This window comes from Sus scrofa, chromosome 18, assembly GCF_054392235.1.
Source record: "Sus scrofa isolate SSC_HxYL_T2T_F1_AM1 chromosome 18, Sscrofa_HxYL_maternal_Yorkshire_Landrace_v2.0, whole genome shotgun sequence".
In the NCBI taxonomy this organism is placed as follows: Eukaryota; Metazoa; Chordata; class Mammalia; order Artiodactyla; family Suidae; genus Sus; species Sus scrofa.
The window spans coordinates 19,202,904-19,230,534 of NC_139400.1; the positions used below are offsets into that span (position 1 = coordinate 19,202,904).

The 27,631-nt window shown below is 41.7% G+C and overlaps 1 protein-coding gene and 1 pseudogene across 41 annotated transcripts in view; one reads left to right on the plus strand and one right to left on the minus strand.

Annotated features, from left to right (window-relative positions):
• LOC100518705 (DNA topoisomerase 1 pseudogene) overlaps nucleotides 1-19,228 on the plus strand; it is a 30,900-nt pseudogene extending 11,672 nt beyond the window's left edge. For 2 of the 4 annotated variants that reach the window (XR_014833678.1, XR_014833679.1), the window contains 3 exons: nucleotides 754-937; nucleotides 18,330-18,471; nucleotides 19,100-19,228. The product of XR_014833678.1 is annotated as a DNA topoisomerase 1 pseudogene, transcript variant X2 (transcript). The remainder of the gene's footprint in view (nucleotides 1-753; nucleotides 938-18,329; nucleotides 18,472-19,099) is intronic. The other 2 variants (XR_014833677.1, XR_014833680.1) reach the window with 1 other exon arrangement.
• Nucleotides 19,229-19,632: 404 nt separating this feature from the next.
• LUC7L2 (LUC7 like 2, pre-mRNA splicing factor) overlaps nucleotides 19,633-27,631 on the minus strand; it is a 62,082-nt gene continuing 54,083 nt past the window's right edge. For 33 of the 37 annotated variants that reach the window (XR_014833668.1, XM_005657738.4, XM_013990781.3 and 30 more), the window contains 2 exons: nucleotides 24,702-24,893; nucleotides 19,633-20,914 (listed from right to left, as the gene is read on the minus strand). Coding sequence is in view for 33 of the 37 variants with exons in the window: in XM_005657738.4 (XP_005657795.1) it covers nucleotides 20,737-20,914; nucleotides 24,702-24,893 (370 nt within the window). In the remaining 4 variants the exon portion in view is untranslated. Of the gene's footprint in view, nucleotides 20,915-21,823; nucleotides 24,894-25,140; nucleotides 26,989-27,631 lie in introns of those variants that run through there. The other 4 variants (XR_014833666.1, XR_014833669.1, XM_085005351.1 and 1 more) reach the window with 3 other exon arrangements.

Sequence of the window (27,631 nt, forward strand, 5' to 3'; positions counted from 1 at the left end):
GTGGGTTTTTTTTGTTTTGTTTTTTTTGTCTTTTGCTATTTCTTGGGCCGCTCCCGTGGCATATGGAGGTTCCCAGGCTAGGGGTCGAATCAGAGCTGTAGCCACCGGCCTACGCCAGAGCCATAGCAACACAAGATCCAAGCTGCGTCCGTGACCTACACTACAGCTCATGGCATCGCCAGATCCTTAACCCGCTGAGCAAGGCCAGGAATTGAACCCACAACCTCATGGTTCCTAGTCGGATTCGTTAACCACTGAGCCACGATGGGAACTCCCTAGGAAGTGTTTTAATTTCGTTCTTTTACATGTAGCTGTCCAGTTTTCCCAGCACCACTATTGAAGGGGCTGTCTTTTCTCCATTGTATGTTTTTGCCTCCTTTGTCATAGATTAGTTGACTAAAGGTGTGTGGGTTTAATTCTGGGCGTTCTCTCCTGTTCCACTGATCTATATTTCTGTTTTTGTGTCAGTACCAAACTGTTTTGATGACTGTAGCTTTGTAGTATAGTCTGAAGTCAGGGAGCTTAATTTCTCCAGCTCCACCTTTCTTTCTCATGATGGCTTTGGCTATTCTGGTTCTTTTTGTGCTTTGAAACAAACTTCAAAACATTTTGTTCTAGTTCTGTGAAAAATGTCCTTGGTAATTTGATAGGGATTACATTGAATCTGTAGATTGTCTTGGGTAGTATAGTCATTTGATAATATTGACTCTTACAATCCAAAAACATGGTATGTTTTTCCATCTGTTTGTGCAGGGGGCTCTTAAAGAAGGAGATAATGGACCTTTAGCTTGGAATCTTGAAAGGATGTACATCCAGAAGACCGCTCCATCTTCACTGGACTGGACCTCGTGAGGAATGTGATGGGAAATAGAGAATGTGCTGCAGAAGGGAAACCACGCCTGGTTCAAGACCAACCCTGACTTCTTCAAGTGGGCAGGTGAGCCCCTAGATCTTAAGTTGCTTTTCAGAAAGATGCCTTGAGAAAGAAAGGTGAACGAGATTGCTGCATTGGTGGCTTTGGTGAAGTAAAATTCTTTAGAAGGCAAGTTATTTCAATAACGTTAGGTTACCAGAATGAGGGTTCTTGTATGTCTTCTCTGATTTCTAACCTTGAGGCTTGGAAGGACAATTCAATGAGTAGGATTTCTCAGACTTCGGCAAAAGCAGGTAATCTGTCTAGCTTCTGGATACGGCACCCAACACCTTTTTCCGTATTTGATCGTGCGGACCTTTGGATTATACGCCTGTCCTCAATTTGTCAACCACCCTGAATGTCACTGTCCCATGTGACAAAAAGCACTCAGGTGTAATATCGGGTTAGGATAAGCAACAGAATTTCCTGTCGTGTTTTTGATTAAGCCGAAATTGGGTCTTCTCAAATAAAACAACATAACCCTCGTGTCTGTCCCCATCAAAGGTCTGCTTGGCCAGGATATTGTAGGAACTGTACTTGTTTTTCCCAGCCCGTGTCCCTTCCATATTTAATATCTCTGGGTTTCAGCCAATCTGATCATGATCTAGACACTCTGTGAAGGTGAGACGCTGATCCCTGGCCTGACCCCTGAAGGTTATCAGTATGTCTGGTATCTTTGTGCCCCTTGCCCCCCGACCCCTGGGTATAACTTTGTGGTTTTGATGACCAACCTTGGGCCTGTGAATGGCATGACAGTTGTCTACAGGTGCTATTTATTGGAATCAGAATGTTAATTTGGAAGTGGCAACAAAAGAGAGTAATTTTCAGTTGTGTGCTAAACCCTTTAATTACTCAGTTCCTTGTTCGGTACATGCCCCCTAACAGTAAGTACCCAGAGATGGCATCACCACACTTGGAATGTCAGTTAGGCTAGTTTAACTGGGCTGGTTAAGGCTGGTTAGGGCCTCTGAACCCCCAGCTGGGCACCTGCAGAGGGCCGCAGCTTAGTTAGGCCTGCTCAGAGCAAAGATTCGTGCACTTTTTTCCCAATCATCTTTCCCCATGCACTCCATGCTTCATATTGCACTTAAAAAAATTTTTTTTAGGAGTTTCCATGTGGTGCAGCGGAAATGAATCCAACTAGGAACCACGAGGTTGTGGGTTCGATCCCTGGTCTTGTTCAGTGAGTTAAGTATCCGGCGTTGCTGTGAGCTGTGGCGTAGGTCAGATCTAGCATTGCTGTGGCTGTGGTGTAGGCAGGCAGCTGTAGCTCTGATTCGACCCCTAGCCTGGGAACTTCCATATGCCGTAGGTGCAGCCCTAAAAAGCAAAAAAAAAAAAAATTATAGTTGATTTACAGTGTTGTGCCACTTTCTGCTGTATAGCAAAGTGATTCAGATCTATATATATACAAACACACACACACACACACACACACACACATTCTTTTTTGCATTCTTTTCCATCATGGTCTATATCCCAGGAGACTGGATATAGCTGCCAGTGTGCTATACAGCAGAACTTTGTTGTTGATGCATTCTAAATATAATAGTTTATATCAACCAACCCCAAACTCCCAGTCCATCCCTACCCCCTTGCTCCGGGCAGCTGCAGTCTGTTTTCCGTGTCTGTGAATCTTTTTCTATTTTGTAAGTGGGTTCATTTGTGCCATATTTTAGTTTCCACATATAAGTGATATCATATGGTATTTGTCTTTCTCCTTGTGACTTATTTCACTTAATATGATAATCTCTAGTTGCATCCATATTGCTGCGAATATTATTATTTCACTCTTTTTAATGTCTGAGTAGTAATCCATTGTATATATGTACTGCTTCTTCTTAATCCATTCATCTGTCCATGGACATTTGGGTTGTTGCCATGTCTTGGCTGTTGTGAATAGTGCTGCGGTGAACATAGAGGTGCATGTATCTTTTTGAATTACAGTTTTTTCTAGATATGTGCCCGGGTGTGGGATTGCTGGATCATATGGTAAGTCTATTTTTAGTTTTCTAGAGTTCCCATCGTGGCACAGTGGTTAACGAATCTGACTAGGAACCATGAGGTTGTGGGTTCAATCCCTGGCCTTGCTCAGTGGGTTAAGGATCCAGTGTTGCAGTGAGCTGTGGTGTAAGTTGCAGACACGACTTGGATCCAGTGTTGCTGTGGCTGTGGTGTAGGCTAGCAGCTACAGCTCTAATTCTGTGCCTACCCTGGGAGCTTCCATATGCCATGGGTGTAGCCCCCCCAAAAAAGCAAAAAAAAAAAATTAGATTTCTGAGTAACTTCCGTCTGTTTCCCAAGTGGCTACACCAACTTACATTCCCACCGACAGTGCAGGAGGGTTTCCTTTCCTCCACATCGTGTCCAGCATTTGTTATTTGTAGGTTTACCACTGATGGCCATTCTGACCAGTGTGAGGTGTTACCTCATTGTAGTTTTGATTTGCATTTCTCTGATTAGCGAGGTTGAATGTCTTTTCAAGTGCCTACTGGCCATGTGCATTTCTTCTTGGGAGAAATGTCTATTTAGGTCTTCTGCCCATTTTCTCAAGGGGTTGTTTTTGTTGTGGTGGTTGAGTTGTAGGAGTTGTTAATATGTTTTGGACATTAAGACACTGCTGAGGAGTTCCCATCGTGGTGCAGTTGTCAGTGAATCTGACTAGGAACCATGAGGTTGCAGGTTTGATCCCTGGCCTTGCTCAGTGGGTTAAGGATCCAGCATTGCCATGAGCTGTGGTGTAGGTTGCAGGCGCGGATCCCTAGTTGCCGTGGCTGTGGTGTCGGCCGGCAGCTCCAGCTCCGATTAGACCCCTGGCCTGGGAACCTCCATATGCCACAGGAGTGGCCCTAGGAAAGGCAAAAAGACAAAAAAAAAAAAAAAAAGACATTGCTGATTGCATTGTTTGCAAATATTTTCTCCCATTCTGTAGGTTGTCCTTTCATTTTCTTTATGCTTTCCTTCGTTGTGCAAAAGCTTGTAAAGTTGATTCGATCCCATTTGTTTATTTTTATCTCTATTGCCTTGGGAAATTTACTAATAAGGCATTTTTATGATTATGTCAGAAAATGTTTTGCTTATGTTCTGCCTAGGAGTTTTATGGTGTTATGTCTTAAAGCCATTTTGAGTTTACTTTTGTGCATGGTGTAGAGGTGGGTTCTAATTTCATTGACGTGCATGCTACAGACCAACTTTCCCAGTCCCACTTGTTGAAAAGACACTATCCATTTTATTCTTGCTTCGTTTGTCAAAGATTAATGACCGTAGGCATGTGGGTTTATTTTTGGGGTCTCTATTCTGTTGCCTTGGTTTATTTTTGGACCACAACCACACTGTTACGATTAATGTAGATTTGTAGTATTGTGTGAAATCTGGGAGAGTTATGCCACCTGCTTGGTTTTTGTTCCTCAGGACTGCTTTGGCAATTCTTGGTATTTTAGGGTTCCATATAAATTTTTGGATTATTTCTGCTAGTTCTGTGAAACATGTCATGGGTAATTTGATGAGGATCGCATTAAATATATAAATTGCTTTGGGTAGTATTGCTATTTTCGCAATATTCTTCCCATCTGAGACCATGGGATATCTTTCCATTTCTTTGAATCCTCTTTAATTTCCTTTATTAATGTTTGTAGTTCTCAGAGTATAAGTCTTTTCACTTCCTCGGTCAGGTTTGTTCCTAGATATTTAATTTTTTAGGGTGTGATTTTAAAAGGTTTTTTTTTACATTCCTTTTATAATATTTCATTGTTAGTATACAGAGATTCAACTGGTTTCTTTTTATTATAGTTTATTTACCATGTTGTCAATTTCTGATATAAAGTGATCCAGTTATATATGTACACACACACACACTCTTTTTCTCACATTATCCTTCATTATGTTCCATCATGAGTGATTAGATATAGTTTCCAGTGCTATACAGCAGGATCTCATTGCTTATCCACTTCAAATGCAACACTTTGTATCTGCTAACCCCAAACTCCCAGTCCATACCACTCCGTCCCCCTTGACAACCATAAGTCTGTTCTTCCTGTCCATGAGTTTGTTTCTTTTTTGTAGGTAGGTTCATTTGTGCCATATTTTAGATTCCAGATGTAAGTGATATCATATGGTATTTGTCTTTCTCTTTCTCACTTACTTCACTTAGTATGAGAGTCTCTTGTTCCATCCATGTTGCTGCAGAGGCATTATTCTGTTCTTTTTTATGGCTGAGTAGTATTCCATTGCGTCTATGTACACCTTCATAATCCATTCATCTGTCCATGGACATTTAGGTTGGTTCCATGTCTTGGATATTGTGAATAGTGCTGAAATGGACATGGGGTGCATGTATCTCTTTCAATGCAAAGTTTTGTCCAGATAGATGCCCAGGAGTGGGATTGCTGGATCTTCCAGTAATTCTGTATTTAGTTTTCTGAGGAGCCTCCATACTGTTTTCCATAGTGGTTCTATCAGTTTACATTCCCACTGAGAGTGTAGGCGGGTTGCCTTTTCTCCACACCCTCTCCAGCATTTGGTAATTGTAGACTTACAAATGATGGCCCTTCTGGAGTTCCCGTCGTGGCTCAGTGGTTAGCAAATCCAACTAGGAACCATGAGGTTGCGGGTTCTATCCCTGGCCTTGCTCAGGGGGTTAAGGATCTGGCGTTGCTGTGAGTTGTGGTGTAGGTTGCAGACGTGGCTCAGACCGCACGTTGCTGTGGCTGTGGTGTAGGCTGGCGGCTACAGCTCCGATTCAACCCCTAGCCTGGGAACCTCCATATGCTTCGGAAGCGGCCCAAGAAATGGCAAAAAGACAAAAACAAAAACAAAAACAACAAATGATAGCCCTTCTGATTGGTGTGAAGTGGTACCTCATTGAAGTCTTGATTTGCATTTCTCTAATAATTAGTGATGTTGAGCATTTATACATGTGCCTGTTGGCCATCTGTGTATCTTTTTTGGAGAAATGCCTATTCAGGTCCTCTGCCCATTTTTCCATTGGGTTGTTGGTTTTTTTTATTGTTAAGTTATAAAAGTTCTTTATACATTTTAGAGATTAAGCCCTCTTCTGTTGCATCATTTGCAGCATCTTTTTCCCCATTCCATAGGTTGTCTTTTTGTTGTTGTTGTTTACAGTTTCCTTTGCTGTGCAAAAGCTTGTAAGTTTGATTAGATGCCATTGGTTTATTTTTGTTATTTCTATGCCTTGGGAGACTTACTTAAGAAAGTGTTTGTATGGTTGATTTAAGAGAATGTTTTGCTTATTTTCTCCTCCACAAAATTTATGCTGTCCTGTCTTATGTTTGTCTTTAAGCCATTTTCAGTTTATTTTTGTGCATTGCATGAGGCTGTGTTCTAGTATCATTGATTTACATGCAGCTGTCCAGTTTACCCAGCACCACTTGCTGAAGACACTTTTTCCCACTTTATATTCTTGCCTCCTTTGTCGAAGATTAATTGACTGTAGGTGTCTGGGTTTATTTCTGGGTTCTCTGTTCTGTTCCATTGGTCCATATGTCTGTTTTTTGTACCAGTACCACACTGTATTGATTATGTAGCTTTGTAATTTTGTCTGAAGTCTGGGAGAGTTATGCCTCCTGCTTGGTTTTTTTTCCTTCAGGATTGATTTGACAATTCTGGGTCTTCTATGGTTCCATATACATTTCTGGATTGTTTGTCCTCATTCTGTGAAAAATATCATGGGCTATTCGATAGGGATTGCATTGAATGCATAGATTCTTTGGGTAGCATGGCCATTTTAACAATGTTAATTGTTCCAATGCAGGAGCATGGAATAACTTTGCATTTCTCTGAATCCTCCTTAATTCCCATGATTAATATTTTATAGTTTTCAGGAGTTCCATCGTGGCGCAGTGGTTAACGAATCCAATCCGACTAGGAACCATGAGGTTGCGGGTTCGGTCCCTGCGCTTGCTCAGTGGGTTAACGACCCGGCGTTGCTATGAGCTGTGGTGTAGGTTGCAGACGTGGCTCAGATCCCGCGTTGCTGTGGCTCTGGCGTAGGCCGGTGGCTACAGCTCCGATTGGACCCCTAGCCTGGGAACCTCCATATGCCACGGGAGTGGCCCAAGAAATGGCAAAAAAAAAAAAGACCAAAAAAAAAATTTTATAGTTTTCAGCATATAAGTCTTTCATGTCCTTGGTCAGGTTTATTCCTAGGTACTTAATTTTTGGAGTGCAATTTTAAAAGTTACTGCATATTTATATTCCTTTTCTAACATTTCATTGTTAGTATACAGAAATGCAGCCAGTTTCTGAATGTTAGTCCTTATTCCTAGGTACTTAATTTTTTGGAGTGCAATTTTAAAAGTTATTGCATATTTATATTCCTTTTCTAACATTTCATTGTTAGTATACAGAAATGCAGCCAGTTTCTGAATGTTAGTCCTGTATCCTGTTACTTTGCTGAATTCTTTGATCACTTTGAGTAGTTTTTGTGTGGAGTCCTTAGGGAATTCTATATACAGTATCATGTCATCTGCATAGTGACAATTTTACCTATTCTCTTCCAGTTTGAATACCTTTTCTTTCTTTCGTTTATCTGATTGCTGTGGCTAGGACTTCTGATACTATGTTGAATAAAAGTGGTGGAGTTCCCGTTGTGGCACAGTGGTTAACGAATCCAACTAGGAACCATGAGGTTGCAGGTTCAAATCCTGGCCTTGCTCAGTGGGTTAAGGATCCGGCGTTGTCGTGAGCTGTGGTGTAGGTTGCAGACGCAGCTTGGATCCCCCGTTGCTGTGGCTCTGGCGTAGGCCGGCGGCTACATCTCCGATTTGATCCCTAGCCTGGGAACCGCCATGTGCCGTGGGAGCGGCCCAAGAAATGGCAAAAAGACAAAAAAAAAATAAATAAATAAATAAAAAATAAAAATTAAAAAAAAAAAGTGGTGAGAGTGGGCATCGTTGTCTTGTCCCAGATTTTAGTGGAAAGGCTTTCAGCTTTTCTCCATTGAGTATAATACTGGCTGTGGGTTTGTCATAAATGGCTTTGATTATGTTAAGGTTTGTTCCCTCTATACCCATTTTGGTAAGTTTTTTATCATGAATGGATGTTGGATTTTGTCAAAAGCTTTTTCTGCATCTATTGAGATGATCATGTGGTTCTTCACTTTTCTTTTGTTCATGTGGTGTATGACGCTGATTGGCGTATGTTGAACCATCCTTGTGAACGTGGGATGAATCCTATTTGGTTGTGGTGTATGATCTTTTTTATTTGGTTGGCTAAAACTTTGTTGAGAATTTTTGCATCTGTATTCACCAAAGATAATGGCCTGTAATTTTCTTTTTTGGTAGTATCTATGTCTGGAGTTGGTATTAGAGTGATGGTGGCTTCATAGAATGTCTTTGGGAGTATTCCTTCTTCAACCTTTTAGACAAGTTTAAGAAGGATGGATGTAAGTTCTTTGTATGTTTGGTAGAATTTGCCTCTGAAGCCATCTGGCCCTGGCCTTTTGTTTGTAGGGAGTGTTTTTATTACATATTCAATTTCGTTTCTAATGATCAGTCTGTTCAATTGATTCTGTTTTTCTTGATTCAGTTTTGGTTGGCTGTAAGTCTCAAGAAAGTTGTCCATTTCTTCTAGGTTGTCAAATTTGTTGGTTTTCTGTATTTCTGCAGTATCCATTGAGATTTCTCCTTTTTTATATCTTATTTTGTTTGTGTTCTTTCTCTCCTCTTTTTGGTGAGTCTGACCAGAGGTTTGTCAATTTTGTTTACCTTTTCCAAGAACTAGCTCTTGATTTTTATTGATTTTTTTCTATTGTTTTTTGAATCTCTATTGTATTGATTTCCTCTCTGATCTTTATGATTTCCTTCCTTATGCTGACTTTAGGTTTTGTTTTTTCTTCTTTTCCTAATTCTTTTATGTGGTGGGTTAAGTTGTTGGTTTGAGATTTTTCTTTTTTGAGGAAGGCCTGTATTGCTATGAACTTCCCTCTAAGCACTGCTTTTGCGGCATCCCATAGTTTTTTTGGTTTGGGTTTTGGTTTTTTGTCTTTTTAGGGCCGCACCTGCTAGGGGTCTACTTGGAGCTATAGCTGCCAGCCCACGCCACAGCCACAGCCATGCCAGATCCAAGCGATGTCTGCCAACTGCCTCACAGCTCACAGCAATGCTGGATTCTTAACCCACTGACGGAGGCCAGGGATTGAACCTGCAACTTCATGGTTCCTAGTCAGATTCGTATACACTGTGCCATGACAGGAACTCCCTATAGATTTTTGAATGATCTTGTTTTCATTATCATTTGTCTCAAGTTCTTTTTTAATTTCCCTTTCGATTTCCTTGTCGACCCGTTGGTTTTTTAGTAGCGTGTTGTTTACTCTCCATGTAGTTAGTTTTTTCTCATTTCTTTTCCTGTGTTTGATTTCTAGTTTCATGTCATTGTGGTCGGAGAAGATATTTGAAATAATTTCTATACTCTTAAATTTGCTGAGGTTAGTTTTGTGTCCCATTATGTGGTCAATCCTTGAGAATGTCATTTAGTATCTCTGTTGCCTTATTGATTTTCTGTCTAGAGGATCTGTCCATTGATGTGGGTGGGGTGTTAAAATCTCCTACTATTACTGTATTCCCATCAATTTCTCCTTTTTATGTCTGATAGTATTTGTTGTAGGTATTTCAGTGCTCGTATGTTAGGGGCAGATATATTGACAGTTGTACTATCCCTTTCTTGAATGGATCCTTTTATCATTAAATAATGTCCTTCTTTGTCTTTTTTCTTTCTTTTTTGTCTTTTGTCTTTTTTAGGGCCACACCTGTGGCATATGGAGGTTTCCAGGTTAGGGGTTCAGTTGGAGCTGTAGCCACCAGCCTACATCAGAGCCAGAGCAATGACAGACCTGAGCCACGTTTGCAATGTACACCACAGCTCACAGCAACGCCAGATCTTAACCCACTGAATGAGGCCAGGGATCGAACCCGAAACCTCATGGTTCCTAGTTAGATTTATTAACCACTGAGCCACGACGGAAACTCCCTTCTTTGTCTTTCTTTATGGCCTTTGTTTTAAAGTCTCTTTGGTCTGATATGAGTATTGAAGTCCTGCTTTCCTGTATTTTCCATTTGTATGAAATATCTTTTTTCATCCCCTCACTTTCAATTTATATGTATCCTCTACACTAAGGTGAGTCTCTTGTAGGGAAGAGTCCCTTGCTGTTTCTATCCAGTCTGCCACTCTATGTGTTTTGATTGGAGCATTCGGTCCATTGACACTTGCGCTAATTATTGATAAATATGTATTTATTGCTATTTTAAACTTTGCTTTCCAGTTGACTCTGTTTCTTTGTTCCTTTCTTTTTTGATTGGATGATTTCCTTTTGTTTTATGCTTGTATCCTCTTCTTTTTAGTTTTTGTGAATATATTGTTTAGTTTTGATTTGTGGTTGCCCTGTTTTTCAAGTGTCTTGACCCCTTCCTATATCTGCTTTTTTTAACTGATAGTCATATAGGCTCAAACACATTTTAGAAAATTGTCTAGATTTACTTACTTTGGTTCCCAAATTTTAGGATTTTGATGTCCTTTTTTTAACATCTTCATGTTTATCCTTTTGCTGTTCCTGTGTTTGTTGTCACTTTTACAATAGTTTTTTAAATTTTCTTTTAGTTCTGTACAATGGCTTAAGTGATTACTTTCCAATTGTGATTTCCTTTATCCTATTTTTTCTTACTTTTTTTTAATTTAGAGCAGCCCTTTTGGTATTTCTTTTAGAATGGGTTTAATATTGCTTGTACTCTTTCAATTTTTGTTCGTTGGAGAAATTCTTTTTTTCTCCTTTTACTTTAAATGATATTTTTGCCAGGTAGAGTATTATAGGCTGCAAATTTTTCCCTTTTATTTTATTTATTTATTTTGCTTTTTAGGGCTGCACCCACGGCATGTGGACGTTCGCAGGGTAGGGAACCCTGGAATCAGAGCTACAGCTGCTGGCCTTTGCCACAGCCACAGCAACACGGGATGCAAGCTGCATCTGCGACCTACACCACAGCTCACAGCAATGCCATATCCTCAACCCACTGAACGAGGCCAAGGATCGAACCCACAACCTCATGGTTCCCAGTCAGGCTCATTACCACTGCATCACAATGGCAACTCCCGAATTTTTCCCTTTTAGAACATCAAATATATCTTGCCACTCTCTTCTGGCCTGTAGCATTTCTGTAGAGAAATCAGCTGATAGCCTTAAGGGGGTTCCCTTATAATTAAGTCTTTGATTTCCTCTTTCTGCCTTTAGAAGTCTCTCTTTAACTTGCTATTTTTATTACATGTCATGGTGTGGGCTTGTTAGGGTTCAATTGGTCTAGGGCCCTCTGTGCTTCCTGTATCTTGATATGTTTCCTTTAGATTTGGAAAGTTTTCAGCCATAATTTCTTCAAATCTATTTTCAATCACCTTTTCTTGCTCTTTTCCTTCTGGAAACCCTATTATGCATAGATTGGCCTGCTTTATATTATCCCATTTATTATATTACATTCATGTTTTTTCATTTGGTTTTCTGTCTGCTGTCGTGATTGGTTGATTTCCATTATTCTATCTTCCAAGTCACTTATTTGTTCCTCTGCATTATTCATTCTGCTCTTTAACTCAATTTGCATCTCTGCAAATAAATTTTCTACTTTTTCTTGGTTCCTCCTTGTATGTCCTAGTTCCTTTCTAAAGGAATCCGCATTACTGTTCATATCCTCTCTTAACTCCTTCATATTTGCCCTTAATTCCTTCAGTATTTTCACTCTCTCCCTTTTGAACTCAGTGTCTGTTAGCTGCAGAGGTCTGTTGCATTGTTTGCTCCTTCAGGTGAATTCTGCTGTTCTTTTAACTGGGAATGGTTCCTGAGGTTCTTCATTTTGCTTGTATTTTTCTCATTCTGTGAGTTTAGGGAAACCATCTACTGTCATCTTGGAGGTCTGTTTTTATGCAAGAGCACGCTCTGGATATTTTGTGAGGGCTTCCAATTTATTTTTGGTGTGACGGCTGCTTTTGGTGTGAATGTTGCTGTCTTTCCTCAGTGTGTGCAGGCTGTTATCCCCTTGATAGGGTGTTTGTTGCATGTGCTTCCAGGGAGATGGAGGCAATGGACAGGGCTAGTAGCCAGCACTGGTTGCTGGGCCCTCAAAGGTAGCAAGGACCCACTGGAAGGTGGTGCCAGCTGCTCCTAGTTGCAGGGCCCTGGGAAGTGGCAGTGACAGGCAGGTTTAGGTGGCGACCAGAGCATTTGGCAGTGGTAGCAGCAGGGTGTGTGCGTTCCCAGGGGAATGAGAGCCGCGAGAGATACTCTGTGCTGATATCGGGAGGTGATGGGGGGCCGTTGGTAGTGTCTGTTCACGGACTCCTGGGGCCACGCCCACCTCTGGAGTCAGAGATAACTGTGGCGGTTTGCCCCTGCCACCTGTAGGCCATGCAAGATGTGCCCCATCACTTAGCCCGCACAGGAGGCACCACCCCCTGTAGCCAGAACAGGAAGAGCCATCGCCCCTAACCCTAAGAGGCACTTCGCCACCCACAGGCCCACCCTTGCTGCCTGTGCAGAGATAGATATTCCTATGGTGGCCCGCCCCACTTCCTCTTGGCCTCCCCAGCAATGGTGCCTTGCTTCTCCTGTGGGCCCAGACCTCATCCCAGCTTCCCTCAACTGTGGTGCACTGATCCCCAGCCTTTGGCGCACCTCTCCCTAGCTCCCTCAGGCTGTCTCCACACTGTCAACCCTAGGCCTCTCCTGGAACTGACCTCTGGAGCCTGAGTCTCAGCGCCTAGGTCCTGCCTGCGTCTCAGGCTGCGGTGTCCAGGGCCGGTGGTACCAATAGTCTTTGCAGCTTTCTCTCTGCTTTGCCCTCCTCAGACCAGCTGCTGTGCTTTTCCCTTCATCTCAACTGATCTTCGCATCAGTTACGTGGCTTCCCAGAGAGTGGGTTCCTTTCCTCTGTCACAGCTCCCTCTTAGCAATGCTGGTCCCTGATTCCTTTCTCTTTTTATCCCCTTTTGTTCTACCCAGTAATGGGAGGGTATCTTGCCCTTTTTGGAGGTTTATGGTCTTCTGCCAGGGCTCACTAGATGTTCTGTGTTAATCATTCTACATTTAGATGGTTGGATTTTTTGTTTTTTAATGTGTTTGTGGGAGAAGATGGAGCCCCATGTCTTCCTCCTCTGCCTTCTTGGTCCAGATCCCTCACAACTGATTTCTGAATGTTAATCTTGTATCCTGCTACTTTACGGAATTTCTTTATGAGATCTAGTAGTTCCGTGTGGAATCCCTAAGGGTTTTCTATATATAGTATGTCATCTGCATATAATGAGTTGTACCTCTTCCTTTCCAATTTGGGTACTTTTATTTTTCCTGATTGCTGTGGCCAAGGACTTCTGATACTGTGTTGAACAAAAATGATGAGAGTGGGCATCCTTGTCTTGTTCCAGATTTTAGCAGGAAGGCTTTCAGCTTTTCTCCATTGAGGATTATATTGGCTGTGGGTTTGTCATAAATAGCTTTTATGTTGAGATATGTTCCCTCTATACACACTTCAGTAAGAGTTTTTAATCATAAATGGATGTTGAATTTTGTCAAATGCTTTTTCTGCATCTATTGAGAAGATCATATGGTTTCTGACTTTTCTTTTGTTAACATGGTGTATTACACTGATTTTGTGTGTGTTGACATCCTTCTGAACTTAGGATGAATCCTACTTGGTTGTGGTGTATATTTTTAATGTGTTGTGCGATTCAGTTTGCTAGAATGTTAAGACTTTTTTGCATCTCTATTCATCATACATATTGGCCTATACTTTTCTTTTTTGATGGTATCTTTGATTTTGGTATTAGTAATGGTGGCTTCATAGAATGTCTTTGGACATGTTCCCTCCTTGTCACTCTTTTAAGAGTTTGAGAAGGATGGGTAACAAGTTCTTTGTATGTTTGTTAGAATTCACCTCTCAAGTCATCTGGTCCTGGGCTTTTGTTTGTAGGGAGTTTTATTTATTTATTTATTTTGAGTCTTTTTGTCTTTTTCTAGGGCTGCACCTGCAGCATATGGAGGTGCCCAGGCTAGGGGTTGAATCGGAGCTGTAGCCGCCAGCCTATTCCACAGCCACAGCAGCGTGGATTCCGAGCCATGTCTGTGACCTACACCACAGCCCATGGCAATGCCGGATCCCCAACCCTCTGAGCAAGGCCATTGAACTTGCAACCTCATGGATCCTAGTTGGATTTCGTTAACCACTGAGACACAATGGGAACTCCTCTTTATATTTTTAAAAAGACTGGAGTTCCCTTCGTGGCGCAGTGGTTAACGAATCCGACTAGGAACCGTGAGGCTGCGGGTTCAGTCCCTGCCCTTGCTCAGTGGGTTAACGATCCGGCGTTGCCATGAGCTGTGACGTAGGTCGCAGATGCGGCTCGGATCCCGAGTTGCTGTGGCTCTGGCGTAGGCCAGTGGTTACAGCTCTGATTGGACCCCTAACCTGGGAACCTCCATATGCCACGCGAGCGGCCCAAGAAATAGCAAAAAGACAAAAAAAAAAAAAAAAAAAAAAAAATTTAAAAAGACTTTTATTGTCTCTATTTGTAGGGAGTTTTATAAATTATAGATTCTCTTTCGCTTCTAGTGATCAGCCTGTGCAGATTATCTCTTCTTGATTCAATTTTTGTGGGCTGTATGTTTCTAGAAAGCAGTCTATTTTTTTTTAGGTTGTCAAATTTGTTGGCATATAATTGTTCATAAGTATTCTTTTTTTTTTTTTTTTTTTTTTTGGTACTTCTGCTCTCTGTTTTCTCCCTTGTCATTTATTTGGGTTCTCTTTTTTTCTTCTTGATGAGCCTGGCCAGAGATTTGTCAATTTTGTTTACCTTTTCAGAGAACCAGCTCTTGGTTTTATTGATTTTTTTCTATTGTTTTTTAAAATCTCTATTTTACTATTTTTTTGGCCACACCTGCAACATGTGGAAGATTTTGGGCCTAGAATCAAACGTGTGCCACAGCTGCAACTCAAGCCACTGCAGTGACAATGCTGGATCCTTAACCAACTGCACCACAAGAGAACTCCTAAATCTCTATTTTATTCATTTCCTCTCTGACCTTTATTATTTCCTTCCTTCTGCAGATTTTGGGTTGTTTGCTCTTTTTCTTCTTCTTCTTTTTTTTTTTTTTTTGATGGTAGGTTAGGTTGTTTCAGATTTTCTTTTGAGGGAGGCCTGTATGGCTACAAACTTCCCTAAGAAGTGGTTTTTCTGCATCCCAGAGATTTTGTACAGTTGTTTTCATTTTTGTTTTTCTCGTATTTTTTTGGAGTCCTAATTACGCATTGGTTGGCATGCTTTATGTTATCTCATACATCTCACATACTGCCTTTTGTTTTTTCTCACGTGGCTTTGTATATGCTCTCCTGATTGGGTGATTCACATTATTCTACCTTCTAAGTCACTTAGTCATCTCTCTGCATTATTTATTCTGCTATTCATTGCCTTTAGCTTAGCTTTTATCTTGGCAAATGAATTTTCTAATTTTTGCTTGGCTCCTCCTCAGTTTCTAGTTCCTTATTATAGTAACCTGCATTTCTGCTGATGCCCTTCTTAATTCCCTCAATATTTTCATCACCTTTTTGAAGTCGCTATCTATTCAACTGCCGAGGTCTGTTTCATTGTTTGCTCCCTCAGGGGAGTTCTGTTGTTTTAACTGGGAATGGTTCCTCTGCTTCTTCATTTTGCTTGTGTTTCTCTTTCTATGTGAGATTGGGGGAAACAACTGTCTTGTGTAGTCTTGAAGGGCTATTGATATGTGGGATCACCCCTGGGTCGCTTGTGTGCGTTCACTGCTTTTATGATGTGCGGGTTGCTTTTGGTTTGAAGGCTTGCTCTTTCCTCAGCACACACAGGCTGCCATCCCCTTGATGGGGCGGGGGGCACGATGCAGGTGCACAGCCTGTGCACACACCCAGGGAGTTGGGTGGTGGGTGGTGCCCAGTCACAGGGCGCTCAGGATGAGCTACAGTGGCAGTGGGTTGTGCCCACTCCCAAGGAGAGGGAAGGGGTGTTGCCCAGCTCCAGGACCCTCTTCAGTGGTGGGCTGTGCACAGCTCTGAAGTCTGAGATGGCTGTTAGGGCTTGTGCCTTCTCCCATAGCCCCTGCAAGTTTTGCTTTGCTGCCTCCCAGCCTGCATGTACAGAAAAAGATCCTATGAGAGTCTCCCCCGCCCCCTCCCCCTGTACTCCCCAACAATGGTGCCTTGCTTCTCTGGTGGTCCCAGGCCGCCTCCTGCACTCCCTTGGTTGTGGTACACCACACCCTACCCCCCCAGGCACCTGCACCCAGCTAACCCTCGCCCTCTCCTCAGGTCCGATTTCTGAAGCCCGAGCCTCAGCACCCAGACCCTGCCTGTGCCAGCAGACAAGCATCTCAGGCTGGGGTGCGCCTGGTGGCAGCACTGACCATATGTGCAGCCCTCTCTCTGCTTTGCCCTCCTCAAACCAGCTGCTGCACTTTGCTCCCAGGCTTCGAAGCTCCCCTTTTGCCCCAGCTTATCTTCCTGCCAGTCCCAGGGTCTCCCAGTGTACAGAAACCTTGCCCCTTTCACAGCTCCCCTCCGGGGTTCTGGTCCTGTCTTGAATCCTTTTTCTCTTTTTGAAAAAGGACCCCTTTTGTCCTACCCAGTTATGTGGAGATTTTCCTGCCCTTGTGGAAGCCTGAGGTTTTCTGCCAGCGTTCAGTAGATGTTCTCTGAGAATCGCTCTACACGTAAGGGTGTTTTTTTCTTTTTTTTTTTTTTAAAAAAAGATGTATCTGTGAGAGAAGTGAGCTCCCCATCCTACTCCTCTGCCATTTTGATCTGATCCCACCGCCCTGCCTCTTTATTCTTCATCCCATAGATTCCCTGAGCCCCTCGCCTACAGGGAGGCAGGTTTGAGACTGTTCTCCAGTCTCCTCACTCTCTGCCTCAAACCTTGCAGTCTCAGCATTTGGTTTGCTGCGTGTTAGGCAAGATGAACCCAGCTTGGTGACAGTTTCTGTCTGGATCGCTGGCTTAGTGCTAACCTGAGAATGCAGCTGTCACATGCAACATGTGAGCCAAGAGACCCTTGCTTGTGTGAGGCCATTTGAGTTGAATCTTTTGTTAGAAGCAAACAGCGGTATCTAGACACACAAGTGCACTGCATCTGGGACCCTAGGAGCCTCCTTCTGAAAGCATATCAGCAGCCACTGGTGCTGGCACTTCCTATATTGCTTCACCTTGCTGGATCCTCAACTGAGAGCCCAGCAATGAGGGCTGAATGCCTTACTTTTAGTTTAAACCCTCCCTTGCTGGTCAGACTCTAGGTGTGCCTGTACACCTCAAACCTCTGACATCCTACTTTCTGTTGGTACCCAGAGAACACACAAGCAGTTCTTCACAGTTCAGAAACATCTGCTGCCCCCACAACCCACAAAGGCCTGCTCACCTGCAGCCCCAGCACCAATGTACTAGTAGCCCACATGCCTGGTCCCTCAGTCAGCCTCTGCCATTGGACCCCTGCTCTTAGCCCTCTCTTGCCTTTCTTACCCCTGATGAGACTGAGACTTTTTTTCAAAGTGGAACAGGTAATGGAAGAGAAAACAACTTTGCATTGCTTTATTTATATCCTGGGAAAATCTAAATACCAATAGTTACAGTATAATAATATAATAAACAGCTTTTTCCAAATAGGAAAAAATAGATTTTCTTCCCCAAAATATCAATATAGCATATTGTACTTGATCAAGAGCAAAGTTCTGAAGACTTACAGCTGTGCCAAACCTTAGCCTGAGATGTGAGGAGGATCTCTGGGCGGAGGTGAAGGCACTCAGAAAGCTTAGGGTGGCAGCTAAGTACCAATTGAGGGACCTGTCTCAATGGCTTAATAATCCATATAGCTACACCAGGACTTAGGTGAAAATCCGCCTTAAGTATGCATACTTTTTGCAGTTCCTGCTGCGGCCTCAGGGGTTAAGGATCTGGCTTTGTCTCTGCAGCAGCATGGGTTTGATCCCTGGCCCGGCACAGTGGGTTAAGGACCTGGCATTGCCACAGCTACTGCTGGGATTCAATCCCTGGCCCAGGAACTTCCATACACTGTGGGCACAGCCAAAAAAAATTTTTAAATGTGTACTTTTAAAAAAGCTACGTAGCACTTACTTGGGTGGCAATGTTAAACCCTTTAAGTACTTCTGATTTTAAACTGTAATCAACATTTATAAGAACCTATGTAATGGAGTTGAGCCATTTCCTAAAATTATCCTTTTGAATGACACACTACTACAATGAATGACAAAACTGCAATGCATGCTGGGCTCTGGCTCAAAGGGCTAATGTTATTAAATATTATATGAAAGTAGAGTCTTAAAATTGGAGAAAAAAAACCAGGGGGCTTAATAAGTCAACCCTACAGCTAAGGTTTAACTTTTCTTTTCTAGGCCATACCAACAGCACACAAAAGTTCCTGGACCAGGGCTTGAAGCTGCACCAGAGTAGTGACCAGAGCCACCGGCAGTGACCACACCAGATCATTAACCTGTGAGCCACCAGGGACTCCTGCTTTAATTTCTCATTGGAAAGGTAAGGAAGCCTTTTTGGGAAAAAAAAAAAGCCTCCCTACAGATGGAGGGTTCTTCCCTCTCCGTTCGTACTGATGCAGGTCAGCAAAGCAGCTTTGGGAGAGATGCTTTATGACAGTAAAACAAGGTCTTACGGAAGGAAAACACTTCCTGTGACATTCCCAGGGATCCAGTGTTCTTGCAAATGTGACTAAACTTTCTACTGCAGAGAATACAAAAGTACCAGACACAAGTACTAGTATGACAGAAATTTTAGGGTTTTCCTATTTCAGAGTGGTTAAGGATGATTATCAAAAATGTAGATTTACTCCAAAGTCCAAATATTAGATCTAAGCCATAGATCTTCTAAAAGGATGTTTTCAAACGGGATGAGAGTTAAGGAGGTGCAGCTGGGGCGACACCCCATGGTGCCAGGCCTGGGTGACGATGGCCCTCACGGGCTGGTGCTGACCTGTTGGTTCGTGGCAAGGCAGCCTGTATCCTACAGATCCCAGCAGTAGGAACAACTCCTACTACTTGTTTTTCTACCTAACCATATCAATGTCTGTATTGTTCCAGTTACACAAAAATAATGCTAAAACATTTTTCCGTCACGGAGACTGCTAACTGTCCGCATCTCTTTATCACAGGTCAGGCTGAGGAGTCTTCCTCACAGCCACCAGCTTAAACCTTTCGATCTCAATCCACACCCTGACGACCGAGGCTAACAAACACGCTTGTCGAGATTTAATAGAACGGCACACACGACTAGGAAGTAAGTAAGTACAAAGCCATGTCTAAGGAACCAAAAGTAAAAGGGAATGGGACACTGACACAGATGGGTCTCAGGTACAACTCTGTACGAACTGAAATGTATGGACCCCTCTCTGGCAGGAAACCTTTAGGGAGGCACAACTTGGTACACTGTCAACTTGAGGAATGTGCCTTTAAGATGTAAATCTGGTGTCACTCAGAATGACTTCTGAGGCCCATATTCCTGTCGCATCAAATTTGTTAGGGGACCAAAAACAGCAAGTTCTTGCAGCGATCTCGTTAACTATACTCACAGACCCTTATGACATTGCTTAATGTATTTTTCTCAGCTTTTCTAGAATCCCAAGTTATCTACTGTTTAAATCATGAGTGGGTGTGTAGCTTTTCAATGCACAAACTGTTAGTCTGATTGCATCGGGCATACCATATTTTTATTTCCGTTTGCTGAATGAGAAGAAAAACAAAACAAGTGGAAACCCAATTTCCTTCTGCAGGTCTGGTCCTTCTCTACAGCAGTGGCTAAAGACAGTCAAGTCAGCAAGGGCCCAGGTGGAGTAACAGTTCATCTTGAATCTTTGTAAGTATATATTTATTTCCTTTGGTGCCTTGCACAGTAAGGCACTATTTAATGATATAACAGAATAGAAATGGCCACAGCCAATAGCTCTAGTGACAACTTACTAGACAAGTTACAGTTTAATGATGGTGGTGGTGAGTCTTTCATTTTATTTTTTACAATAAGGGTGTAGTCTTTATACTCCACACACAAAACAAGAAGTGCTTTTATGAAAGAGTCCCTGCCCCGCCACCCCCCTTCTCAGAACATCCTGAATGTAGTAGCAATTCAATAGAACAGAGAAATCAAGACATTTCTGATTTCAGATTTTCCATAAAAAAGCGATGTAATGCAACAGCTGTTCAACTTCCAACTCTAAAATAGGCACCATTAGACAAACAAAACTCCCAGTATTTTAAATTTCTCCAGCACACAATGCAATAGAAATATTTTGAACTGTAATCAGCTAATCATTAATAATGGGAATAGAACCTCAGAAACAAAAGTTATATTGCTTCCCTGCACCTCCTTCTCTTATAATTAGAGGGTAGAGGTATCAGGGGATACAGAGTCAGAGAAAGAAAGATTAAAAAAAATTCCCAAAGTCGCTGTTGTTTGGACTAGAAAGGAAGACAGCACTTTACAAATGTTCAAAAAATACCAAGGCGCAAGTAACACAATTCATTCACTATCACTCCTACTAGAAAGAATAAAGACACCGGTGTCTTATTATATAAAACTGTACTTTCAGAAGTATATTATAGGTTCACCAGAAAGTATGGATGTAGTTTTAGGCTTCATCAAAGAAAAGTTCAGATCAAGTTGGCTACTGTACACCTAGCCTAGCTGGACTGGTGTCTGGAACTGCTCACTGTGTCACCCTGGAACAGCTGTAAACTAAACGATAGTACGCAACTCCAGAGGAAGCTTAAGGATTGAGGACATGTACACAGCTAATTATATCTCCCCTGCTTCGCGCTCTTCAGAGCTCCTCCTGTCTTCTGATCTGCCATTAGCGCTCTCATAGGACCGCTTCTTATCTTTTCGATCTCTGTCACGAGGTGATCTGTCTCTTGAATTCCTGTCTCTGTCACGTGACGCTAAGTCTTGGTCTCTGAATCTTTCTTTTGAGGATCTGAAAAATATTAATTCGAGGAGCAAAATGTGTTGGGAAACCCAAAATCCACATGAAAGAATCGGATACATATTAAGGTACTGATTAGCTGAAGATAGTGAATACATCCAAGAAAGACAGAGAAGTCAGTTTTCTGACAGAAAAGAACACGAGCATATTTGAGGAGAGTGCTGGAGCAAGGAGGGGGGAAAACAAATAGTGAAGGGTCAAACACCGTAAGCCAAAATGATGATTTGTAGGACAGTCTCGTGATCTCAGAGGCAATCCAAAAAAGCTTCTCCAGTTTATAGTAGATGTATGTAATTAATAGAAAAGTAATACATAAATACATTAAAGATGTTATCCAATTTTAAAAAATATATATATCAGAATGTAGAGTCCAAAGTGGATGGAAATCAACGACTTAGGACTGGGCTTAGGAACTTTGTCTTTGCTATCTGGCCAGAGGCATAAATATTTTAGGTGCTTACAAGTCTGTTATATTCTTTTCTTTTTATCAACCCCTTAACAATGTAAAAACCATGACCCATAGCTAACTGGCTATAGAAAAGTGGCTTGTGAGGCTAGATTTGACCTGCAGGCCAAACAAACCTGTTCGCCAACACCTGACTTAGATAAGAGAACTACTCAATGATATGGCCTTAAGCAACCATTTATTGTTTTAAAACTCTGCTCTACCCCTCCTGAGTTAGCTCATTCAACCAACAGGAAAAAAAAAAAAATCAGAAAAGACAGAGAAAGAAGATCACACCATAATAAACCTTGATTAACCATTAACTATTTCTTAATACTGCCTCACCAATAAGGTAGGTAAATGCCAAGTTTTTACCAGAGAGAGATTCACTAAAGAAAAACCAAAGGACATTAGGGGATCAGAATTAATGTGGAATCTTCTATACCTTCAACATATAGAATGAAACCGTAATACATATTACATTTATTTGGTTCTGTACAGGTGACATGATATTTTAACATAATTACCTCACTCAACTCATGTTCAAAATTAGGATCTCATCAGCCCTGATTCAGTAACACTTTCAACTTCTAAGGCAAGGGACAATAAAACTACTATGCTACTTAGTTTTAGAAATATAGTATAAAAGAATTAAACCAGAAAGGTTAAAAGAGTGAATGTCAACTTTGAGCACTCTACTTAATTAAGGTTGAAATTTAAGAAGCTAAACTTAAAAATGATCTGTCAAATCACACACGACACAACCCATCCAGTTTTCACAAAAATGGAATATGAGAGATGACTGAAATGATGCCTAAGAATAAGGAAGCGTGTTGCTGTTAAGTTCCAGAGAAGTAACAAAAAAACTCTGAGTATCAATTAATGTTGTGCCAGAGACTACACTGTCCTGCAGAGAAACAGTTTTCACTTACTATTTTACTCACACTACCAATAATCTTCATAAACCAGGCACTTTTCTACAAAGTAGATGAGGAAAGACACAGGAGGGGTAGTAGATCATCTTGCCAAGGCCACTTTCATCCAAAATTTTCTGACTCTGAAGTCTGTACTGTATGTGTCTGAGTGGCACAGACAGCAGAAAAAACAAATGGTCCTAATTTACCAGAGGTAACTACTGCCAGGAAAGGCCGCACACAGTCTGCTTACAGGGTAGACCAGTACTTCATAGTTGGAGCAGAACGGCAACGTAAACTTGAACTCAGACCATGTAGCAGTAACTTGATGTTTTCTTTTACATAGTAACATGTATGTTTTAACAGCAAATGTCTGCTAAAATTCTGCCCCCCCCAAAAAAAGTTGCTGTGAAAACAAATAATTTGACCATCAAGATGACAGCGCTCTTGAAAAATAGTTTTATAAAATAATCCTCTTGATGAGCATGCTGAAAACATTACATTAGGGGTATCAGGTAGTAGGGGGGAAATTTCCTACGCAACTTCGTAAATGCAGGAAGAAGCGCTAGGAACTAGGGTAACACATCCCAGAGGAGACTTCACCCTCACCCCTTCCGTCCCCACCACCTCTAACAACACTGTCGTCTTAGACACCACAAATAACAGGTGGCAAAGCTGCCAAGAGAAATTGTCTAGACCTTCTTATCAACCAGCAAGATGAGTCTCAAAATTTACAGTGCAGGTAAGATTCATGGAGCATATTTACAAATCTGTTTTTATGGACATTGTACTGTATGCCTGCAGTTTTAAGGATGGGAGATAAGTGGCCTAAAAATCTCACTATGAGGAACTCTGTCCCTTATAAATTCCCTGCTCATTCTTTGCCTATACTATCTACAGTATCTTCTTCCTACTGGGTTTCACCTATTCAGATTATACTCACTTTATTTAGGTTTTATGTACTCCCTGAAGCCAATTTTTATTAGTCTATTTCCTTCATCTAAACTCCGATATTATTTACTGATACACAGTTTAGCACTTTGTTAGATCAGAGAAAATGTTAGTCCTGTATCCTAACTAACTTGAATAAAGCTGCTCAACTACTAATTAATTTTTTTCTACTAGGCCTAGTACAACAGAAAGTATATAGTTATTACTGATTTAAAGTCACCTTTAGAACTACTTGGTTTGCTAAGAGAGTAGAATTTAAATGTTCTCACCAAAAAAATATAGCATCTGTGAGGTGATGAATGTGTTAACTAGATGGGAGGAATCCTGTCACAATGTATATGGAGATCCTATCACCACAATGTATACTTTAAGTATCTTAAAATTATGCCCCAAGGTGGGGGGGGGGGGGAGAAGCTGCTTGAAACAAGGCAAGGATATAAGAATATTAATAGGAATTCCTGCTGTGGTGCAACAGGATTGGCGGTGTCTTGGGAGCACTGGGATGCAGACTGGATCCCTAGCCCAGCAGAGTGGGTTAAGGATCCACCATTGCCGCAGGTGCAACTTGGGTCGAAGCTGCAGGTGGGATCTGATCCCTGGCCCAGGAACTCCATATGCCATAGGGTGGCCAAAAAAACCACAAATGCATAAAAGCGCCTATTACATCCAACTCAGTTTGTAGGCAGTTTTGGGGAATGGCTAGTTGAGGGTCCAAGAAAACCCCCTGAAAGTTGTTAAATCTATCATGGACTTTTCATGTAATCTTTAGAAAATTTAGGATTAGTAGGTACTAGGCACTCAAAAAATGCTCTTTATGTTCCATAGAAATGACCTGGCTTAAGGGCCATGATGGGACCTGAGGAGTTTTGGGAACCTCATCATGTAGACTGAGTGCTAAGGCTCCACCACATTCTAATCTTTTGTCCTCATTCGACATTCAGGTCCTAAACATACCTGTCCCTGGGTCTGCCCTCCTTGCATCTTTTGTTGTTCATGCTAATGAAGGCTGACTTCCTTAAATGTGACACTGCATACCTATAGTGCAGATTCAACAATGTACTAGGACATGTCTGCTCTGAAAAAAACACCAGCTCAAAGAAGTTTAGAAAACAAAAAGTCAAACAACTCTTTTAATAAAAGGATTTCTCAGAGCCCCAAATTGCCAATACATACTGAAAAAGAGCTCTCACAGTATTGGTACCTAAATTTATTTGCCCATAAGGTACTTTCCCCCCCAAAAGACACACTAAGCAGAGAAACACATATTCTCTGCACATACTGGTTCCAATTCCTTACTCTGGCTCATAGGGATATTCCTTCTGAACTACCCATATAATATAATCAGGGGAAAAAAATGTTAAACACTCACACACAAATGTGTACAGACCACCAGATGCAAGTTCAAACCACTAGCATTCCAATCCTACACCATAAAGGCAGTTCCATATCCTCCTATGGACCTCAGTACCTCCTCCTGGATCGCTCTCTGCTCCTGTCTCTAGAACTGTGCCCACTTCTCTGGTGGCTGCGGCTGCGACTACGACTGCTGGAGCGGGATCTGTGACGATGGCGTTTCTCCCGGGATTTGGATCGAGTTCTCCTTTTCCGTTCCCGTGACATGGAACGAGATCGATGTCTGCGATGCTCTCTGGACCGGGATCTAAAACAAATATTTCATTGAGTTTGAGCACTGTTGGCACTATGTTTCCCATTTACGAAAGCCTCCTCTTGAAAAGGAAGCTATCCCCTCTGTAGGTTTTGTGAAGGCCAATGCTATTTCAAATCAGTTGAATCTCCACTAAAATAAATCACTGGTAGATTAAATACAAATGAGAATTTCAAAAAAACATTAGACCTCTGAGAACTGGTATTTATTTAAGTAATTTCTTTTGAGGGCTAAACCCACAGCATATGGAGGTTCCCGGGCTAGGGGTCAAATCTGAGCTACAGCTGCCAGCCTACACCACAGCCACAGCAACGCCAGATCTGAGCAGCGTCTGCAACCTACACCACAGCTCACGGCAACATCAGATTCCCGACCCACTGAGTGAGGCCAGGCATCGAATCCGCATCCTCAGATACTAGTCAGATTCATTTCCGTTGCACCACAATGGGAACTCCAGAACTAGTTAATCAGTATGGTATAAATTCACATCAGGAATATTTTTTAAAATGAAGGAAATGATATATACTAATACTACATTCCAGAGAGTGTATTATCTAGATGCTTTATGGACTTAATTTCATTTAAACTTCTAAGATTTTCAATACTGTGGTACACCTTAGAAGAACATGGACAGAAGGGAAGATCCATGAGAAAACAACATTGTTTAGGCTAAGTTACTAACTCTGAATTACAAAGCTTATATGACCATCAAAGTAAGTTTAAAAGCCCACAATACGCCTAGTCACAGTGTAATCAAAACACAGTTAACAGTTCTCTATTCAAGCAGTAACTTGGAAGAAAAAAATTAACATGTGTAATTCATTTTAGAGAACTTAAACTTTAAAAAGTATTTACGACAAGTATATAAAGGAGTACAGAAAATGAGAAACAGCTCTGTAGCCTCCAGTAGGTCACAAAACGAACTTGTGCGTTGTGTGTGACAAGGGCAAGGAGGGCATATGTAGGGAATGTAAAATATCTGTGGGAGAGCAACGTGGAATAAAAAAGATGAGCTTTGTTAAAAGCTGTTTTAAGTGTGATAGAAATGTTCTAATAAATGGATTATGTCTGTTACACAATTTTAAATTTAAGTTCAAAAGCATATTATTCAGGTGATATAATTTGCAAACTGTTTATTTTCAAATGATTAAGTGAAGTTTAAAAGCATTCAGCGTGTATCAACACTGTATTTAAAGAAAGGCACATATTGTAAACTGAGTATCAACTACAGTTGAGGGAACTCCTGTTGTGGCTCAGCGGGAAGAAACCCGACTAGTATCCATGAGGACACAGGTTTGATCCCTGGCCTCGCTTAGTGAGTTAAGGATCTGGCATTGCCATGAGCTGCAATGTACGTCACAGACATGGCTCGAATCTGGCGTTGCTTTGGTATAGGCTGGCAGCTACAGCTCCAATTCAACCCCTAGACCGGCAACTTCCATATGCCATCAGTACAGCCCTAAAAAAAAACAAAAAACAACTACAGTTGAATAAATTATTTCTACAATTAAGTTTTTCTGAAGAGGGGAAAAAATGAAATTCATTCAATACAAATTTTATCAAATGATATTTTTAATCACTCATGTCGAGATACTATAACTAATCTATTTCTCCCAATGCATAATTTTATTCCTAAACAATTATTCATTAACTTAAAAAAACATTTCCTGGGTGCCTAGTGAGTACAATCTATAGTCCTGAGTATCACAGAGATTAAGCAGCAAAGAAAGCAAAGCCCTTAACTTCATAAAGCTCATCCTCCAGAAAAAGGCCTACAGTAAATGTTATGTAGATGGTAAAGATGCGTCAGGAAGTAAAGAAATGATATACTGAGAAGTGTAAAAATGGAGAGCAAAATAAGGTGGTCATCTTTTATATAGACCAGGCAGGAAAGGTTTTTCTTTTTCTTTTTTTTTTTTGGTCTGTTTCGCCTTTTCTAGGGCCGCTCCCGAGGCATATGGGGGTTCCCAAGCTAAGGGTCCAATTGCAGCTGCAGCCGCCGGCCTACACCACAGCCACAGCAATGCGGGATCCGAGCCGTGTCTGCAACCTACACCAAAGCTCACAGCAATGCCGGATCCTTAACCCACTGAGCGAGGCCAGGGATCGAACCCTCAACCTCACGGTTCCCAGTCAGATCCGTTAACCACCGAACCATGATGGGAACTCATTTTTCTTTTTATATAAAATAGCAGTTAATCAGAGTTCCCATCGTGGCTCAATGGTTAACGAATCCAACTAGGAACCATGAGGTTGCAGGTTCGATCCCTGAGCTCGCTCAGTGGGTTAAGGATCCGGAGTTGCTGTGAGCTGTGGTGTAGGTCGCAGACGTGGCTCAGATCTGGCATTGCTGTGGCTGTGGCTGTGACAGAGGCCAGTGGCCACAGCTCTGATTAGACCCCTAGCCTAGGGACCTCCATATTTCGTGGAAACAGCCCTAGAAAAGACAAAAAAAATTTTTAAATAAATTAATAAAGCATTTAATCAAAGACAAAATGAAGTAAGAAAACTGGCTAGCGCAGAGATTATTTCAGGTAGGGGAACACAAGTGCTAAGGCCCTGAGGTGGGAGAAGTTCAGCATGTCAAAGAAGCAGAATGACCAAGTCCCTTGTCCTTCAAGCCAGGGAAAGGGGAAGCTATTCATAAATATGCTGAGACAAGAAAAAAAGAACTTTTAACTACCTCCAGGCAGATTGATCATGCTACTTAAAGGCCACAGTGAGGATTTCAA